Raw genomic sequence first — 20,121 nt, forward strand, 5'->3', positions numbered from 1 at the left:
CTGTGATGTTAAGAAGTCCTTCTGGTTCTTAGTTTATATATCTTATATATATGTAGCATATGTATAATTTTAGAGCATATTTATATAAGCAGTTTGTGTACATAATAGATATTGAAACTTGTAATACTTAACCATAAATTTGTACATATACAAAGTTACTTCTTCCATTTTCCTTTTAGAAAATAATTATTTGTGATGCATCTTCATGTTATAAAAGGGTTATTTGGATAAGTGAATATGTCACACACACACACACACACACACACACACACACCGCATAGTGTAGTGGTTAGCACACTTGGCTCACAACCGAGGAGGCCCGAGTTCAAGTCCCGGGCGCGGCAAAACAAATGGACAAGCCTCTTAATGTGTAGCCCCTGTTCAACAAACAACAAGTAGGTACGGGATGTAACTCGAGGGGTTGTGGCCTCGCTTTCCCGGTGTGTGGAGTAGGTTGTGGTCTCAGTCCTACCCGATGATCGGTCCATGAGCTCTGAGCTCGCTCCGTAATGGGGAAGGCTGGCTGGGTGACCAGTAAGCGACCGTGGTGAATTACACACACACACACACCCACACAAGGGTTTTTGTATAGTATTACAGTGTATTTTGTATAATACTCGTGGCAGATGCTAATGATAGCCAGTAATTGTTAATGAGGCAGGTGGCGTCTTTTTTTAGGCTCGGTAAATTTAACGTTCTTGACACACTTTTCACCTCTCGCTCTCATCTGATCATAATGGGAGGCAGTAAACATCCATTAATGTAAAGGAAAAGCATTTGTGCCTCCAAACTGTTTCTTTCTTATTAATTTTCTCAGCTTCAATTCCTAGTAGCAAGATATGCAACTTTATTTTCTCTTAATTCCGTCCTTTTTGTTCTCTTCATCCTCCTTTTCCTAGTCTTCGCTTTTTTGCTCTTTTCCTGTATCATTTCTCCTTACCTTATTACTTTCACCTGAAAATTTTCGTCTTAAAGACTAGATATATTTCTTTGCCACTGTTATTACTCTAGTTGTAATTTGTTGGTGCCTATGGATAAGTGCTCACGTTGTCTCATTGTTTATTTAAATGGGAGCCTTCAGGCTGAAAAATATGTACTGTACATTAATATTACAAGTTTCTTGGTGGTTACAGAAGGGGGCATAAGGGTTACAGTAACGAGTATAACTGGTTTACACTGAAATAGAGTTTGATGGTGTGTAGTGACTCCCATGCTGTCTGCAGACCAGTGACGGGAGGAAAATTTGAGGTTGAACCACATTCCAGCTTGGGACAGCACTGTGGGCGGTGAGACACAAGTTAGAGTCCCAACCTCAGACATTAGGCGTACTATGCGTAGTGTAGGAATTGGTTGCCTGTCGAAGTGTGGGTGGTAGTGATAGTTAAGGATGGGCGGACTCAGCCTGAGGACGAATCGCAGGCGGGCACGGTGGGGTGAGGTGCTGCGGTCGGCGTTGGATGGCAGTGGATACGCTGTCCCGCTTGGATTAACACTGCAATATATGTTGGTCACAGCCACCCTCATGCCTCCGCGCACTCACTCCACTAAACTCACGATCCAGTTTCATCAAAGTTCACCAAGGCACACGCAGATTCACCGTTTTTCATTCTTTCAGTGTGTATGTGTGTTCAGTTACGAATGAGTCTTGAGTGAAGAAAAACGAGATCATCTGCGTTGCTGGATTCGGGTGCGGATAGGTGTAGGAACTTGTCCGAGACAGTATCGAAGGTGGTTACGGCGGAAGAGGCAGGGATGGTCAACACCCGTGTGGCAGCGGCGGCAAGTAGCGGCAGGAGGGGTGCGTTGCGTTGCCACCACGCCAGCAGGTCGTCAGAGTTGGCAGCGTCCCGCATAATGGCGTACACTTCCATTTCCTTCTCTGCAGTGAGAGCGTCCTCGCGTGCGTCCTCCAGGTAGGCTAGCGGCCCCTCTGGTTTGATCTTCTTGCTTCCCTTAGATGGAGAAGGTGCCTCACGGGACGTCATGTGCAAGACGGTCTGACGCACCGCTTGCTGTTCCTCCACGCCGAACACCTTCAGGCTATTCATGCGTGGGTTGAAGAACACAGCAACGCGGTGCAGATGACACGGGCTGGCATAATTGTCCAGACCTTCCTGCAGAGCTGTCTTCATGGCTGCCAATGTTCCACTGTCCTCGTCATGAATAGCACACGAGTTCCTGATGTGTAGCAGCCACGGCACCACCTTGTGCAGTGTGGCAGTGTCCTGGGCCTCAAGCTCTGTGACAGCAACGCGAACAGGGTCTAGCACGGATATGAGCTCCTTCATTACAGCCTGGGTAGTGTCCCCGAGGGCCGGCCTTAGCTCTGGTCGCGGTCCGGCCCGTTTAATTTCGGTGCGCATGTTGCACACGCCCTCCACCATGGCCAGGGTCTGCAGCCATGACTGCTGATCCTCTTCGCCTGTGGGAAACCGATCCGTCAGTTCCTTGTTCTGGGTTTGCGCTGCCCAACGTACGAGGCTGCGAAATTTATTCAGGTAGCCCCGCACCTGCTGGATCAGCGGTTGTGGAGCTTGCAGCATGTGTGTGACGATCCTGCACAGCATGTGTGAGGCGCAAGGCACATGAGTTTCCCAGTCCTGCATCGTACCTCCTGACACTAGCGGAAGCTTCTCCCATGATTCAACTATTTCGAACTTCTTCAGGATGGTTGCCACGCCTGCACGCGGTTCATCATGGTCTGCTACGTGTGTTGGAGGCGGACACAGTCCCAGAAGGCAGGTCTGGAAGCACCAGTCGTACAGTGTGCGTAGAAGCAGAACGCGGGGTCCCTGCTGCACAGGTGACTCACACAATACCAGCGACGCTCCATGTTCTATCCTGTCACCCAGCTCTGCCCGTAATTTTTGCCGCTCCTCCTTGGCGCGTATCGCCATTCGCGCCTCTACTTGGGCCTGAGTGGGTAACAAGACAATGGCATCTCTGGTACCTTGCCGCGCCCCACAGTCCACCAGTAGTTGTGCCAGACGGATAAATCCTTCACCGTGCAGGACTTGTGCTGGCATCAATTCCGAGGCAAGCCAATCCACGGACGCTTCCAAAAGTTCAGGATCTTGCTGCTGTCCATGCTGCGGGTCGTCCTCCACCAGTTCCTCTTTCACGATTACTTCAGACAGATCCGCGGGCTCAGGGAGGTGGGCCCCATGAGCAGCAGGGCCCGGGCAGGATCGCAGGTGGCTAAAAAGGGAGGAGGTACCGGACACATGAGCGTCATGGCGTAAAACGTCGAAACAATGAAGGCAGCCTGCGTAACCCACACTCATGCCATGCTCGTCCTCCACCATGCGAAAGTGTTCCCACACAGCAGACCTGCGGCTCCCCCTCCGCCCATGGCTCAGCTTAAACACCCCGTTGCGAAGTTTCTCCCGCACTCCACGCCGGAGGTTCGATAGATTGCTCTCCTGTGTTCCTTTCGCTCGCAGGTAGGATGCCATGGGCGCCAGCGTCACACTACCGCACCCAATACCACCCGCACACAAGAGGTAACTGCTTCATCCTCCGCTTGGTGCTCACCGCCACTGCCTTGTCGCCGCACCGCGGGGATCAATAGTAAGCAGCTACGACTCACCGCTTACAACCGCCAGGCCCACCGCCGCCATACAGTTACAAGATCTCGCCATACACCAGAGTGAGTGAGAGAAAAACGAGAGAAGGGTATGAACAAAATGTTGTAATAGATTCACGTTAATTCAATTCGTGTGATTTTGATATTTACTGTGTTTATTCAGTCACTTGAGGACAAATGGCGTGCTGCTGCTTCTACTGCATTACACTCCTCACGTGTCCCTTGCAATATTGCCCCTTTCTATTAGCGCTTCCCTTCTCAAAAAAAAAAAAAAATAAATAAATAAATAAATAAGAAAATAAATAAATAAATAAAATAAATAAATAAATAAATAAATGATAAGTAAATAAATAAATGAATAAATAAAAAAATAATAATAATAATTCCCAACTCCAACAAAATTAACATTAATATATGTTGAACAAACGTTATAAATAGTATGAAAGAAAAGAATATATATATATATATATATATATATATATATATATATATATATATATATATATATATATATATATATATATAGTTTTACTGGAAACTTGTATTATGCAAAAATAATTATCACTACGTCTGGTCAGGAACTTTGTCATAATTTCCTGTCTTCTTTTGATGTGCCATCTTTTTCCTATGCTGAAGAATATGCCTTTTTCTGAAGCATTTTTTTTCTGTTGCCATTTCTCCTTTATGCACAAGTAAACATAATATCAATTAAAGGACAAACGTTAATATAATTAATGTTGCGGGGGAGTTGGCATGCTTGGCTGTAACTTATTCTTAAGATTGTTCAGAGCTCGTGTCATAACGCCAGTCTTAAAACTTGCTTTATACTGTCAAGACATTTATAAGGTTATCCTCGTCATCATAAAGAACGTCGCAAGATCTTCGTTATATGTGTCTCTCTCTCTTATTTGCCATCCATGCGCTATAATTGGAAGTGATATTTTATGTATTCTGTATACTGTAAAGGAAACAACATAGTAGTCTAGTACAATGAGTATCGACGTTTAGGATTGTAACATTTTTATAGATTTTATGACATGTGGCAGAGGTTTTTATTTATTTTTTTTTCCCAATGCTGCCAGGTTGTGGTGATGGTGGTGGTGGTGGTGGTCGGAGTATCCCCTTGGGTCCCTCACCCTGGTCGCGTCAGGTCACGCGCAGTGACCAACGAGACATAGCAGCTGAAAATTTTGCAGTAATTTCTAATCAGCATCACATAATGTTCTAATGAGGAAGATGATGATTAAACAACAGAGAGGATGCGGCCTATGTGGAACACCTATAAAGAAAAAAAAATAATAAATAAACTCCTAGACTTTTATCTCACATAAGTGTGGGAAAAAGTTGAAAATTAATGATAAATAAATGCTAAATAAATATGATTTAGATGATTTATATAGACGAGAGAGAGAGAGAGAGAGAGAGAGAGAGAGAGAGAGAGAGAGAGAGAGAGAGGGGGAGGGGAAGGCTTGTAGGTAAACAGGTAGGGAGACAATTTCAATCTGATAATTGGCGGTCAACCGGCACTCATATGGGAATTCCGGAATCTGCCACACCGAGAACGGACTTCATATAGGGTGAACCAGCCCAGAGATATATCTCAAGGCCCAGGGGTGAACAGTATAGTGAGCTATAACGCGAGGCTGTCGGGTCTTGGCGGTGCCATCGTCAAAAGACGTCCAGCTGCTGCTGCTTTAATTTGCTTTCCCCTTAGTACTTGGTGCATGAAATTTATCTAATACCTACATCCTCCTGACGTCAGCATTGTTGATGCATAATTATTATACCATTCTTCTCCAGCAGAGAAGGCCGGAATATACAATATAATTTAACACTGGCTTAAAACTTTACAGAAAGCTTTAATTTTCTTTAAAAAAAATAGAAAATATTTTTTTTTTGTGAAAGTTATGCGAGAATTCAAACTGTGAATAGTTATGATTGGTAAGGAATGAATTGAGCAACAGGAACAAAATTTTGAAGCAAGGCTCTTTGGTATCAAGGATGGTGTGTACGACAATGCTACCGAAAACTCCACAGAGACTGATAGACGATAGCTTGGCAACACTCAGAGGAACGACTGGAACGTCCCGACCTTCTCGCCATTTCAGTTGGTCTGGTCCAGCAGGATTCTACCGTGAGTAGCTTTCCAGTGCTATCATGAGTTGAAGGAAGATGGTGTGTGTAAGTTAGTTAACGAGTGTGTGGAGGCGAGAATTCATAGGCTTTGAATAAACCCCATAGATACAGGCAACTCGCTAACCTTCTGGGGTGGAGGCTGTCAAGGCCGTTTTAATTTGCTCATCACACAAACACCAGGCGGTGAGGAACATCCTTGTACAGTACATAATATTATGAAGTAAAGATAGGGATGATTCCTATCCAACTTTACAATTTTAAAGATCAAGATGTAAATAGAAAATGTATCGCGTCAGACCAATTATCTGAAACAAATTACCGTAAGCATAATAATAGAAGACGCTAATAAGTGTGGGTAAAAAGATGCCAGAAAGCGTTGGATTCTTGTTTAGAGCGTTATCTATTCAGTAGATCTAGGCAAAACTTATCAAGATTGATCCCGCAAATATTCTATTTTCTATTATGTTTACTTAAAGAAGGAAATATTCGCTATGTTATTTTGAAACAATTTGCATAAAATAAAATAAAAAATATTTTATAGTTATTTCATATTTTCAACAACGATGGAAAGGAAACGATTCAGTGGAAGACTTGACTTCATAATTAATCTAAACAGAAAAAAAGAACAAGAAGTAATTCCAAGAAAGCTACACACATAAAGCATTATTTCTAAAGAGCAGCAGACATTGCAATACCGAAAAGTGTTGCATATAGCCTCTGTCCCCGGGCCATGCATGTTGCCTTATCTCAGATTTTTTCCTCAGTACAGATGAGATCTGCGACACAAATTTCCATTTCTGATATCTATGATGATGTGGATTTGATACGTAACTCCACTATCTATAATCTGGGTAGTAGATTGATTAAATTATACTACCACGTCTTCCTTATGATTGTACCAATTTCAAGTTGTGTAGATGGCTCAGTTAAATAACAGGTATCAATATGTCGTATATTATAAAAAAAAAAATATATATATATATATATATATATATATATATATATATATATATATATATATATATATATATATATATATATATATATATATATATATATATATATATATATATATATATATATATATATATATGTATACAGAGAAAGCCCAGCCATCAGCGTCTGCCCCCGAGGCAAGGCAAGACACTTATTGACTAATACTATGAATAGTCAGTCAGTAACTTGGGCGCGGGAAAATGACAAGCAGCAGCCGTATACGCCATACAGAGCTCACGCCTAAATGACTCCGTGTGACTCGTGAGTGGCGGAGACGGTGCCGGTGATATCCGAAATAGAATACTTGCATATGATGTCTATGTGTCATTATCTTTACTTCTAAATCTTGGGGCCTATTTCTAGGTTAGTATGGTATGTTTACCAATCTGTAGCTTCAGTAATATATGTACTATATATGGCACAGTAGTATGTCAGGTGAATATTGCTAGATATTCTTTGGAGTTTAGCCTGGAAGAAAGAGAAGTTTAATACCAGAAATATGAATGGAAGGAGGAAGTTATGTTGTAACTGACTATATCTGAGGGCAGAGGTCCAGTCTCCAGTTTTGCCAAATGATGAGTCTCTAGGTGCCTTTGTGAAAGTACTGAAAGATGACTGTCTTCATATCATGACAGTGGGAGGTAGAAACACTGGACTGCTCTCATCCGCGTAACAACGAGTCATTGATGATAAGTTATTATTACAAATCTTGATTGTATCTTACTAGTATTTCAGAGTAAACTGATGGAATTCATTTAATGTCATGTTTGTTTTTTTCCTCATAGTAATGAAGTAAACCATCGCCAATTCCAGTCAGCATTTCGCTTCTGTTTCAGATCAAACAACATGACACACGAGGTGCCAAGTGTTCGCCTCAGTAGTGGACAGGACATGCCCATAATAGGCATTGGGACATCACGGGTAAGATATGAATACCTCACATTCATCGTCCTACGAGTCTGACACCTCAAAAGTCAAAGTGATCTTGAATGAAATACAACCCTATCCTTCCCTTCTCCAGCCTAGCTTTGGGGAGTGATGAGAAAGAGATCATCATAATCATATTTTTGTATGGTATGGCTGTATCATACCTGTTTTTATGTAGCTGGATGTGTAGTGCATTTTGATGTGGCTTTGAGCGGTATGACTGACTACTAACTGAAGGGTGTGGATTGTGGTGTGTCTCCTGCGTGATGCAAGTGATGCGTGGCGTGGACTGTTTTGTATTGAATAAATTACCTGCTGTATTTTGGAATATTATACTTTATCATTCATTGTGTATCATCAAATTCTATTATGTGTGAATTCCAGGCCCTCGGCGATGATGCGAAAGTTGCTGTCAATGCTGCTCTGGAGTGTGGCTACCGACTTATTGACACGTCGTATATATACCAGAATGAAGCTGCCATCGGGGAAGTGTTGAAGGAATGGTTCGCCGGTGGAAGACTCAAGCGTGAAGATTTGTTCATCACTTCAAAGGTAAGGATAAATACTTATTACAAATTACTTATTTAGTCAGTCTTGGAATCGTGGAATGGGTAGGCGCAGTGATTTCATTATCTATTTATTTATTCATTTATTTTTTGTGCAGTTTGTTCGTATAACTATTTCAACTTTTCCTCCTGTTTAACTTTTTGACCAAATTGCTGTTATTATTATTATTATTATTATTATTATTATTATTATTATTATTATTATTATTATTATTATTATTATTATTATCATTATCATCACCATCAAGTCCTCAACACCTCCTTTTCTCCTATTCACTTTCTCCTCCCACTCCCTCTACCACTCTCTCTTTTCCGCCTTCTCCTTTTTCACCTTCTCTTCCTCACCACTCCACTCTTCCGTTTTCTTTCCGCCTTACCTTCCCCGTTACTCTCACTCAAGGTCGATCGAGTAAAGGAATGTTCGAATATGCACAATTAGATTACTTTTATGATGAAATACACATGTTCACCTTCATTATTTAACCATCATTGCAGCTGCCAATGATTGGTAATCGGGAAAAGGACGTCTCAAAATTCCTCCAAAAGTCACTGAACATGTTGGGTTTGACATATGTTGACCTGTACCTTATCCACTGCCCTGGTGGATTCATAGGTAAGTCTGCTACGAATCATGACTTGTTATGTTAGTTTAAGTTAATGGCAAAGTAAGAAGACACGTAGAGAAAAAAAAATCAGCACATATTTAGGAAGTAATGGAGAAGGAGAGGTATTATCTACAAGCCTGCACACCAAAGCACAGCAAGATTTAATATTCCTTTTCCCTAATCCAGAAATCAACTAGTATTTTCAGTCTTTCATCCTTTTCAGTGATAAATTTAAAGAAACAAAATAATATAAAATTTTGTTTTCTTAGGCAAGGATGACAATGACATAAAACCAAAAGACGAAGAAGGGAATACCGTTCTGGACTTCGAGACTAATTTAGAAGGTATCTGGAGAGGCATGGAAGCTCAGGTATATATGATTCTCAATAGAAGTGGTTCTTTACTTCTGTCTTTTTTTTTTCTTTTTTTTTTTTTATCCATAAGTGCAAAAAATATACATTAAGTAAATATCCATATGAGTTAGGTTGTGAACAAAATAGATGGAATGTAAATATTATGTATATTGTAGAAATGAATAGTTATCACGGTACAAACTGTGAAGAAACTGTAATGCTTTTTGGGAAATTTTAAAGATTTTGAAGACTGGAAGAGGAAGAGGAAGATGTGTATCATGCATATATTCAAATATGAAAGCAGTGCAGGCTTTTGTGATGAACATTTACTGCTGAACTGCATAGGTAAAATGAAAATTAATAAGTTTTTATTACTGATAAATGTTCCCATTTGTTTAGGTTGATGCTGGGAGAGCGAAATCCATTGGGATCTCCAACTTCAATAGTAAACAACTGGACAGAATTGTTAAAGGTAATGATTGAGTTTATTTCTAAGAAATTGTGCATAAAAAACTACTTGTATCCCCTAAACTTGCCACAAGCTGGCTATGTAAAGCAAAACTGGGATACATTTTCTACAGTCGTTGTGTTTAGTTTACCTTGAGATCATTCTTCATTGAGTGCAGTGGCTTGCTGCTCATACGTCTTTAAAGTAGGCCTACTGTCTGTTTTCAGATGAAGCTTGAAGAAAACGTCTCACACACACACACACACACACACACACACACACACACACACACACACACACACACACACACACACACACACACACACACACACACACACACACAGAACAATGCTTTCCCAAAATCATATTCAATCATTGGTAAAGTCTTAATAAGATATTCAGAAAATTTTGAAGCTAAACTGTGTTCTTTTGTGTTAGCTGCTTGGTTTTCAGAAACTATTATATACATATATATTTTTTCATCATACTTTTATATACTATTTCCTTGTGAATATCTCAGTGGGACGCATCAAGCCTGCCAACCAGCAAGTAGAGGTCCATGCCTACCACATGCAACGTGATATGCGAGCAGTTTGTGACAAGCACGGCATCACAGTGTGTGCCTTTTATCCCCTTGGAGCACCTTATTTAGAAATACGGTTGGTGAACTTATTGTAATTATTGTAATATAGTTGTGCACTTCACTTAGGACCATAATCTCTTCCAAAATCGCTGTGAGAAGCAAAAAAGTAGCAGTTGAATGACAAGACTCCGGGAAATCGCCCTCCTCCTCCCCTAAAAAATGTCACTTAAAAATGCAGTAAAATACTTAAACACTGCTATTTTTTTCCTGCAATGCATAATAAAATGTTGATAATTGGCAAACGGATCAATAAATTTACAATATCCAATAAATGTCCAACTCACCTAAGTGACGAGTTGGTTGTATGAGTTGGGTGCCGTAAAAGGGGAAAAGCGGGTGAGGGGAGGTCGGAGGATGCGATGGTCGTAGGTCAGATATGCCGTATTCCTATTTTAGCTGTTAGGTTGATGGTAATTACACAGTGTGAGAATTGCGAAATTAATTGAATGACAAAGCTCTACTTTTTTAGCCCATTATTTACAGGACAGAGGAACATCCACCCCTTGTTGAACATCCACTAGTGGCGAAGATTGCCAGCCAGCGAGGGAAGACAACAGCTCAGATTCTCCTTCGTCACCTGATTCAACACGGCCTCATTGTCATACCCAAATCTGTCAGAGTGGAACGAGTTAAGAAGAATTTTCAGGTAGAATCAAGGTTTTCTTTCGAATGTACGTATGTGTTTATAATATTGGATCATCTATATTTGTGAATACAGAACGCTGCCTCATGGTGAGCGATGGGAAGCTGTTGTGTCTCTTCAAATCCCTGGAGTGGATGAACATTCTGAGACTCCACCCTACGTCTCCTTTACACAATGAGTTCCTGTATGTTCCTTTATGTTGACTTTTTTTCTTCCCACTAGGTCTTTGATTTCGAGTTGAGTGCTGAAGAGATGGCACAACTGGACACTCTTAACCGAGACGGAGCTGTCAGAATGTTTACATGTGACTTTTACAAAGGGTAATTTTCTTTCTCTCTTTGTATAAGGAAAATCATGAAATAGGAGTAAGTAGGTATGTACATCAGTGATACGCTGACACGTGATGCTCAAAAGCCGACACACGTTTAATATTAATTGCTTGGATCAATATGCAAGTAATGTAGCAAGAAAAGTTATGCAAATTATTACTTATGTCTGTTACCGCGAAAAAAAGGAACAACAATAAAGATGAGACCGTTGCTACGTTACTAAAAAATGAAACTGCGTAAGTAACAGAGTAATGTAGGAAAACATTTATAAACCATGAAATAAAGTATAGATTTAAAGTTTACGTGAGTTTAGACGACTTGAGATACGTTACATTTAGTTGAATTTACCACATTGGTGAGTTTACTGCGTTTAAAGGATTCAGTGAAGACATTATAATAAATATATTCTAATTTTCAGTTTTGAAAGGCATCCCGAGTACCCCTTCTAAGCGTGGCTCTAACAAGATTCCAGTAGATCCTGATCAGAGGACGTGTGGAGCCGTGGGAACAGTATGCATGGTAACATATTATAGAATTAAACATCTTTTAATCAAGGTGTGACAACCATAGATTTAGAGATCCTTATCTTAATGTTCCACACAAAAATAGAATGAAAGAAATTCCCTGTAAAAAAATATTGATGGGGTTATTTCATTGGGTTTTCTTCTTCAACTTCTTCTTCTTCCCTCTTCTTCTTCTTCTTCTTCTTCTTCTTCTTCTTCTTCTTCTTCTTCTTCTTCTTCTTATTATTATTATTATTATTATTATTATTATTATTATTATTATTATTATTATTATTATTATTATTAATAGTAGTAGTAGTAGTAGTAGTAGTATCATTATTATTATTGTTGTTAGTTCTGTATTCACATGTATGGAAATTTAGAAATTATTGTACCTAAGCCAAGACGTTATTCTATGGTATATCTGTACATTGTATCTGTAGCTTTCTTGGCAAATAAACATTAGTCTATACATAATTGGATTTAATGCATTTCACTATAAACGATACCGAAACGTACCTGTGAGAATACTAAAACCATTTTCCTTAAATCATGACTTACAGCAAACTTTTATTTATTTATTCATTAGTCTATTTTTAGAGACCATATAAAAAAGTCGTTTTTGCTACCTAAGACCAACTTAAGTATAAAATGTCCATGTTGCTCACATAAAATCCGGATCGACGCGAACGTCAACAAAGTCACAGTGCCGTGTTGTGGCCGCTGCCTGCTTGCGCCACGTGAGGCTGCCACCCACTGCCCTGTGAGTGTGAGAGGCGAGTGTTGCAGTGGCATTACTCTGATTGCTGCACGTTACTTTAGTGCCGCAAGAGTGTGTGAAGGCGCCATACTCACTACAACATCAGTCAAAATGTGTAGCGTTGACCCAGATGGAGTTATTGAAATGACACGAGCCACAGGAACCTTAGACATCAGCAAGTAAGTCTTGAGAGAGAGGATATAGACTTCATTTCACTGGCAGCAGTCTATTAAGTGTTACATCACATAGGAGGCAGACCATGTATTGCTTTATCACAAGTAGAAAAAAAGAAAAAAAAATACTATTCAGTGACGAATTGACAGTGTATGGTATAAATTATTCTTGTCTTCTTGTTGAGTACATGTATGTTTAAGATTCACCACCAATAACTCAAGATTCATCCTGTGTATTTGTAGCAGTGCTTTGTATTTCAAGGAGTGAATATTTATTTGTACCACAGTATGCCTTTCATGGCATACATATAGGCCTATCATTGGATATTCATCGTTTCAGAGGGGATGTGATGTGCCGCAAGTGTGCCAGTGCCGTGGCTGAAGTTGTGCTGAGAGTGAGAGACGCGTACTGCAGGTAGTTACACGACCTTTGAGAATGTACACTTAATGCTTTATGATTTGTAAATTGATCTTTGCTATGTTGTGAGGCTTATGAAAGTTCACATTTAAATTTTCTACATTTAAGTAAGATGCATAAGGCCGATGAAAATATTTATGGAGAAAATGATATGTTATTCTGATTGTCCATATTTATCATAAATGTTATGTGATTATATTAGTGATACGTTTGTTTAACATGCCTTATAGGGACTGTTTCCTGGCGTATTTCACACACAAATTTCGCTCAACAATTGGAAAATCAAAGCAGATCCATCCTGGGGACCGAATACTGGTGGGCCTTTCTGGTGGTGCTTCCTCCACTGCATTGCTTCATCTTATCAGAGAAGGACTTCAGGAAAGCTCACACAAGAAATTGCGTTTTGATCCTGTTTTCCTCTACGTAGATGGTATTTGTATATATGTGTCTACAAGATTTGGTGATGTTTTCTATGTTGATAATTTTCTGTTGTAAGTTCCGAAAGATGACTTATGACATTTCTAGTGTGGTTGTCTGTTCCATAGTTCCTCTGTGGGAGGAAAAGGCATCAAATATGATTCTAGTAGTAATAAAACTTGTAGATAATGATGTAATTACTTAATTTATTTGCTAAGTAGTACTACTTGTCTTATCAGCTGGTATAAGTTTCTGAGAGCAGTGTTATCATGGAAAATATACTTGCATTATAGTTTTATTTTTTCTTGGAAACAGAGTGTGTCTTGTTTGGAAGTGTGGATGAAGTGTGTGATCATGTGCACAAGGTTGTTGAACAGGTGGCCTCCCTGGGATTCCAGTGCTATGTAGCAGCGCTGGAGCAAGTCATGGCATTGCAGCCCGTCCTGCCAGTCCTCAGGACACAGGTGGATCAGACTGGCTGTATCTGTTAGATTTTTTTTACTGCTCTATAAGAACGTGTGGCAATTTATTATGTATGGTAACTTTGATTATTTGTAGTAAATTACTATATGCTATCAAATTTTATTAATTTATTTTTTGTTTTGTTTGATGACAGTATGTATGTTTTTTCTGAATTACTTACAAATATTAATGATACTGATTGCTCTGTGCTTTCATTTGTAAATTTCTTATATACATTGTAATTTTCAGTCTTTGATATGAAAACCATTATGACATATGTAGTATTGCATTACATGCATTATATCTTTTAATTTGTACAATGCATTAGGATATAATTGCAACTTCCCTGTCATAGTAATCTTCATTTTGTGCTTCTTATGATGATAATGTACACAATAGTATTCAGTATGTTTTTGTATGTATTTTTATTAGACATTTTATTTCTTTTATGAATTGCATGTTGATATATATTCGTAAAAGATCTCAAGCATCTATGTTTTCCTATATTCTAGCATTGATAACAGATAAGCTCCTTTTCTCCCTCAGGAATGGAAGGAAATGAAGCACACAGTTGATGAAAATCTTAGAAAGAAATTTTGTGAACTTTTTACTTCATGTAAGAGTGCTTCAGCTCAGCAAGATTTGCATGACCAGCTACTTCAAACTGTGCTGAGGCAGTGTGCTCATTCTTTGGGATTCAGGAAAATGTTCCTGGGTGACAATTCCACAACTTTGTCTGTGCGCATTCTGTCACAGGTTGCTTTGGGAAGAGGTTCTCAGCTTCCTGCAAGAGTGGTAAGTGAAGTATTTGTTTTGTATATATGTTATGGTTTAGAATTTGCTATAGAAGTTTTTGCTGTCATTAGCGATAACCATAGTTGATTATATGTTGTCCTCTTTGTATCGTGCACATATGATTATGAGTTGTAGAGGTTGTAAGTCAATGAATGCTTGTATTGCATTAGATAATGATCTAGGAAAATTACATTTTGAAAGACAAAATGTACTGGAAATAGTTGAAAGACCTTTAAATAGATAAGTTGGTCTACAAAATTGCTCATAATTGAACATTTCTTTTCAGCATTTTAAAGCAGCTTCTCAAAGTGTAGAGGTGTACCGTCCAATGAGAGAACTTTTAGAGAATGAAATTTTACATTACCTAAACCTCCAAGACATCACTGTATTAAGACCTCCAACTTTTCAGCCCAAAGTAAGTGTACATCTTGTATAGAATAAGAAATAAAAAAGTGTCAAATTAGTAATAATAATTATTTCCCTCAAAAAAGTTTGTATGAGCACAAAACATGTAGAAGTCATCTTTCTGTAAATTGGCTAAACCACATTAGATTAGACCAGTCTTGACGTGATGTATGCAGTAGAAATTGATGCATAGGTTTTGACATGGTGTTGATAAGTGCTGCTTGTAGTCTTGATTAGAGGTCAGGAGGTTAGCCTTTAAAGTGGCATCTCCCTGATGTAGTCTGTTTATGGTTTCTTTTTGTGGTCTGATTTGCTTTTTCACTTCCTATTCTGGTATAAGTGTCAGGTATGCCTTCATGTTATGCATGATGTTTCCTTGGCTCTCAAATTGGGATGTTTTCACCAATACAAGTGTGTTAAGTGTGTGGAGTCACATGAGACAGACTTTGAAGGACATATAGGTAGATCCTAGAAGGTATTTTTCTCATGGCCTAGAGTCATTTGCCTTTTAATTGTTGTATATGTACATATAATTTATTATTATATCTTTTCCATTTTCTCTATTACAGAACACCAGTATAGCATCCTGTACAGAGGAGTTTGTCCGATCATTGCAAAATGACTTTCCAGCAACCATCCCAACTATTTTTCGCACTGGTGATAAACTGGTATCGACAACCACTCAGGCTGAAAAAGAACATGACTCTAGTGCTGATTCCCTTACAAGTGATGACTTTTGTGCACTTTGTGGATCAACCTTAGATACAGAAAAAGGAGAAGCTTCTGCTCTTCATGCTACTGTTGTATCCCAGAAATATTCAAGTAAGAGACCTCAGGAAATCAATGCAGTTCCTGTCCAAGAATGTGGCAAAGTAAAGAGTGATGGAGAAACGTCCCCAGATCCTGGTGGTGGAATGTGTGGTTGTGCCAAAGCTGGAGGAGGTTGTAGCAAGACAAACATGAATGTGGACCAAAAATGGGAGATGTCCAAAACATTGGAGCAGTGCCTGTGCTATGGCTGCCGTGTTACTCTGAGAGACTTGGTATGTAAAACTTCCACTCTTTACTGATGTATTTGGAATGATGCCATTCATATTACTCACCATTAGCATCTTTGAAAGTTTCCATTGAAACTGTGGTTGATACTTCATGTTCATTGAGGTCTGAGAAAGAATGGTGGGTTAATAGATATGTATGTCAACAAATGTGCCTGTAATTACATCACTGCAGATTTTTCCTTCAGTTTTGGTCTTATTTCTGTAAGAAGTTGGTCTTTCATCATCATCATCACTTTGTAGTTACAAAAAATATCTTGTTACTTAATGGCACTGGTGACACTCTTTCTCTCAGCCATTACATTAAGTATATTCAGCTAAATAATGGAAAATTTAGAATTTCCATCCTGGTCTTGTATATCTTAACTGTACCATATATTAGTGATGAAAAGTTTATGAATTATAGTTTTGCTCTGTAGCTACTCATTGATATACATATTCCCTCAATTTCCAGGCTGACACAGGTCTTCTGCCAGCCAAAGTGCAGGCAACAGTGGCAGAGCAAAAGCAGCGCAAAATCATGAAAGAACAAATTCAAGACTTCTTGCTGTAGAAGCTTACAAAAGAGAGCACTTGGCTTTGAAAGGACAATAAATGACAATATGTTACAGAAAGGTAAAAAAAAGTTATGCCTTTAGCCAATATTTCCATATAACAATAGGGAAAAAAATAACTTAAGAATGTCATCAGAAAATACCATCATGAGGTACTAAAGGGTATTGGGTGTTGTAGTTTTAATTGATATTGTGTACAAACAGTTTTATGTTTCAGAAGTTTTTATTTATATATGCAAACATATAGATAGATAGATGTTAGTATTAGTTGTGATTAGTAATAAGATATTAAAATTGAAGACTTTTTATAAGTTTTTATATGCACTTGAAGTACATATAGCAAAGCTTACACTGGTTTTAGTTTTGTGATCAAGATCCATTGAAGGCTAAGTATGATTTTGCAACCAATTTCTTAAGGTTCTGCATGGTTTGCACTTGTTCAATTACCTGAAATGTATCCAGAATGTTACATAAGATGATTTGGAATATAGAAACAAAATTTTCAGAAAACCCATTCGTGTAACAGCCACGCTGTTGCTTCTAGCTGAATGTGAAGACAAGCACACATTTCTATGGTGGCAACAGTGCTGTGTCCTACTGCATTTGAGAAAAGAAAAGAAAAAAAAGAAAAAAATGACAATACTAACCCTTGAAACTACGACCCTATTGCTTGAATTGACTGCCGTTTTAGAGTTTTTTAAATTTATCTCAACAGGTAAATTCTTAGACATCCATCACTGTACAACCTTTTGTCTGATTGCCAGTATGGGTTCCATTGTGTCTGTTCTAATGGTGATGTTTTGACCTTCATTATTCAGTTTTTTAGAAATTTTGTGAAACTTTAGCTGTTTTCATAGATGTGTCAAAAAAAGTCTGGTATAAAGCTTAGATTTCCAAACTTCTCTACTATGGCATCTATCCTCTTCGCTGTAACCTCCTATAGTTTTTTTTTTTTTTTTCTGACATATCTCTACCATTATTTAGTTCTGTTCCACTACTACCTGTTTCATTCCCTTGTCAGAGGACATTTCTGTTCCATCATTTCATCTCTTCTCTTTGTTAAGCTTTTAGCTCTGTTAAGTAATATATATATATATATATATATATATATATATATATATATATATATATATATATATATATATATATATATATATATATATATATATATATATATATATCTCTCTCTCTCTCTCTCTCTCTCTCTCTCTCTCTCTCTCTCTCTCTCTCTCTCTCTCTCTCTCTCTCTCTCTCACACACACACACACACACACACGAGGGGTTGTCATGAAGTAAGAGTGCGGAGGACTGTAGGTGCCCTATCACTGAGACAGTTTGTATTTTGTATGGCTGGGTCCTCACTGGGGAGTTCTAGCAGACCTCAGTGAATAATATTTTTCCACCTTTCCGAGGCAATACAGGTAATTTGGCCTAAAAACATGCAGGTCCAAATGGCAGATTTACATACAAATCTGTACCTCACGACCCGCGATGGGCGGCCAAATTTTGTGTGCCGAGCGGTGCGTCCTTTCCCAGGCAATATGTATTCCTTAAGAGATACCCAAGGTTTTCTCTAATTTCTGAGGGAACGTTCGAGCAACACTTTGACTGAACTTGAGCATCATTCCAGAATTATCCACATACCAAACTGAATGACAATTGCTTCATTCTTTGTGGATATGAACGTTTTCAGACTTGTCCAAGGCGGTTGTCTCCTGTCGCCGGCCATGCCATTAGCGTACACAATATATCCGACAAATATAAAGCCCAGTTTACGTAATTCCGGTATCCTTAAATCTTACTGACCCCTTCATTTTACATCAATTCTCATGCAGCCTACACGGACAAAATAAGCTTCGCCAGAATTGCAGAGTGGCCAAAACGACGCCAAGTGTTGTGGCCGAGGTCAGAGGGACGGCAGAACTTGCCCGTGTAATAGGGTGGCCGGGAAGACTGGCTGCCATGACCCCCGCAGACTTGCCGCGGGATAATTACCTCGCCGGGCCGGTTGGCGGCTTAGGTTCAGGAGATGCTGGCGGCTTAGGTTCAGGAGATGCAATGGTCATGTTTACCATTTCCCAGTAGAGTTTTTACTGTTTTTTTTTTTTTTTTTTTTTTTTTTCAAAGGAAAGGAAGCGGGAAGTGTAAGGAAGATTGCCTGTGACGGATCAGCGCAGGTGGGGACGGGGGGAGGGAGAAGTGCGGCGGAGAACTAAGTGTGAGGCCCAGTAGGGGAACACGCTCTCTCTCTCTCTCTCTCTCTCTCTCTCTCTCTCTCTCTCTCTCTCTCTCTCTCTCACACACACACACACACACACACACACACACACACCGCGTAGTGTAATGGTTAGCACACTATACTCACAATCGAGAGGCCCGGGTTCGAGTCCCGGTAAGCGGCGAGGCAAATGGGTAAGCCTCTTAATGTGTGGCCTCTGTTCACCTAGCAGTAAATAGGTACGGGATGTAACTCGAGGGGTTGTGGCCTCGCTTTCCCGGTGTGTGTTGTGTGTTGATGTGGTCTCAGTCCTACTCGAAGATCGGTCTATGAGCTCTGAGCTCGCTCCGTAATGGGGAAGACTGGCTGGGTGACCAGCAGGCGACCGAGGTGAATTACAGGTGGTATCCAGTATGTAGTTGTTGTTCGTGCCTAGACGGTCGTAAACGAGTGAGCTTACATTAAAAGAAAGAGAAGGAAGGGTAAGAAAGATAAAAAGTATGCATGGAGCTACGTGCAGATCTTATGGAACAAATCTACGTAAATTACGTATATCGAATAGAAAAGAAAGTATATGCTTGTCATTGGACGTGGCCGAAAGATAGCTTAGGAGAGAGGAACTGGGCGTGTGTGCCTCATTCCTTCATTTTGAAAGAATCGGACAAACACGGTGGACAGGTTACCCGCCGCAGTCTTGGTATTTACTAGTACAGTTTTACTACCCAATATAATTCAACCATTATGGTGTGGATTTTAGCTTGCACACACACACACACACACACACACACACACACACACACACACACACCACCACCACCACCACCACCAACAACAACAACAACAACAATGCACTTTGGGTTGAAGAGAGTGCATAAAGTGAGGTGGTGGCGTGGTTAGATCTGGCCGAGGTGGGCGAGCCTCCTTGCCTTGCCTTCCAGTGAGGGTCATAGGAGGAGGAAAACGTTTCTCATGGGTGAGCAGTTTGTGCCACGAAATCTTCATTCCTCCAAAACTCATTTATTGTCCTCACACTCAAAAAAGGTTCAATTCCACGTAACAGCCCGGTGCAGCGCCGTCTCTTGAGCACCCATAACACTCTCTCTTGATTATTTACTTTCCGGAGCTGATT

At 39.7% G+C, this 20,121-nt stretch overlaps 2 protein-coding genes across 2 annotated transcripts; both read left to right on the forward strand.

Moving 5' to 3' along the window:
* Positions 1-5,563: 5,563 nt before the first annotated feature.
* LOC123503660 (aldo-keto reductase family 1 member B1-like) lies at positions 5,564-11,977 on the forward strand. The gene is made up of 10 exons (XM_045253610.1): positions 5,564-5,720; positions 7,555-7,639; positions 8,030-8,197; positions 8,707-8,824; positions 9,086-9,186; positions 9,569-9,641; positions 10,138-10,276; positions 10,744-10,906; positions 11,126-11,223; positions 11,651-11,977. The coding sequence occupies exons 2-10, from the start codon at positions 7,565-7,567 to the stop codon at positions 11,679-11,681; spliced, it is 966 nt and encodes a 321-aa protein (XP_045109545.1). The 5' UTR covers positions 5,564-5,720; positions 7,555-7,564; the 3' UTR covers positions 11,682-11,977.
* A 448-nt stretch (positions 11,978-12,425) lies between these two features.
* On the forward strand, positions 12,426-17,080 carry LOC123503659 (cytoplasmic tRNA 2-thiolation protein 2-A-like). The gene is made up of 8 exons (XM_045253609.1): positions 12,426-12,674; positions 13,009-13,083; positions 13,317-13,516; positions 13,819-13,967; positions 14,512-14,760; positions 15,047-15,175; positions 15,735-16,208; positions 16,675-17,080. The coding sequence occupies exons 1-8, from the start codon at positions 12,607-12,609 to the stop codon at positions 16,771-16,773; spliced, it is 1,443 nt and encodes a 480-aa protein (XP_045109544.1). The 5' UTR covers positions 12,426-12,606; the 3' UTR covers positions 16,774-17,080.
* Positions 17,081-20,121: the final 3,041 nt, after the last annotated feature.

The sequence above is a fragment of the Portunus trituberculatus genome, chromosome 14 (genome assembly GCF_017591435.1).
Source record: "Portunus trituberculatus isolate SZX2019 chromosome 14, ASM1759143v1, whole genome shotgun sequence".
Taxonomy (NCBI): Eukaryota; Metazoa; Arthropoda; class Malacostraca; order Decapoda; family Portunidae; genus Portunus; species Portunus trituberculatus.

What these genes read in the sequence shown, in the direction of transcription:
- LOC123503659 (XM_045253609.1), top strand. Translation starts at nt 12,607, where the DNA reads ATGTGTAGCGTTGACCCAGATGGAGTTATTGAAATGACACGAGCCACA. An exon ending in GGAACCTTAGACATCAGCAA is followed by an intron (nt 12,675 to 13,008) that starts GTAAGTCTTGAG and finishes TCATCGTTTCAG; the next exon opens with AGGGGATGTGATGTGCCGCA. An exon ending in GTGTTACTCTGAGAGACTTG is followed by an intron (nt 16,209 to 16,674) that starts GTATGTAAAACT and finishes CTCAATTTCCAG; the next exon opens with GCTGACACAGGTCTTCTGCC.
- LOC123503660 (XM_045253610.1), top strand. Translation starts at nt 7,565, where the DNA reads ATGACACACGAGGTGCCAAGTGTTCGCCTCAGTAGTGGACAGGACATG. An exon ending in ATTTGTTCATCACTTCAAAG is followed by an intron (nt 8,198 to 8,706) that starts GTAAGGATAAAT and finishes CCATCATTGCAG; the next exon opens with CTGCCAATGATTGGTAATCG. An exon ending in ACATGTGACTTTTACAAAGG is followed by an intron (nt 11,224 to 11,650) that starts GTAATTTTCTTT and finishes TCTAATTTTCAG; the next exon opens with TTTTGAAAGGCATCCCGAGT.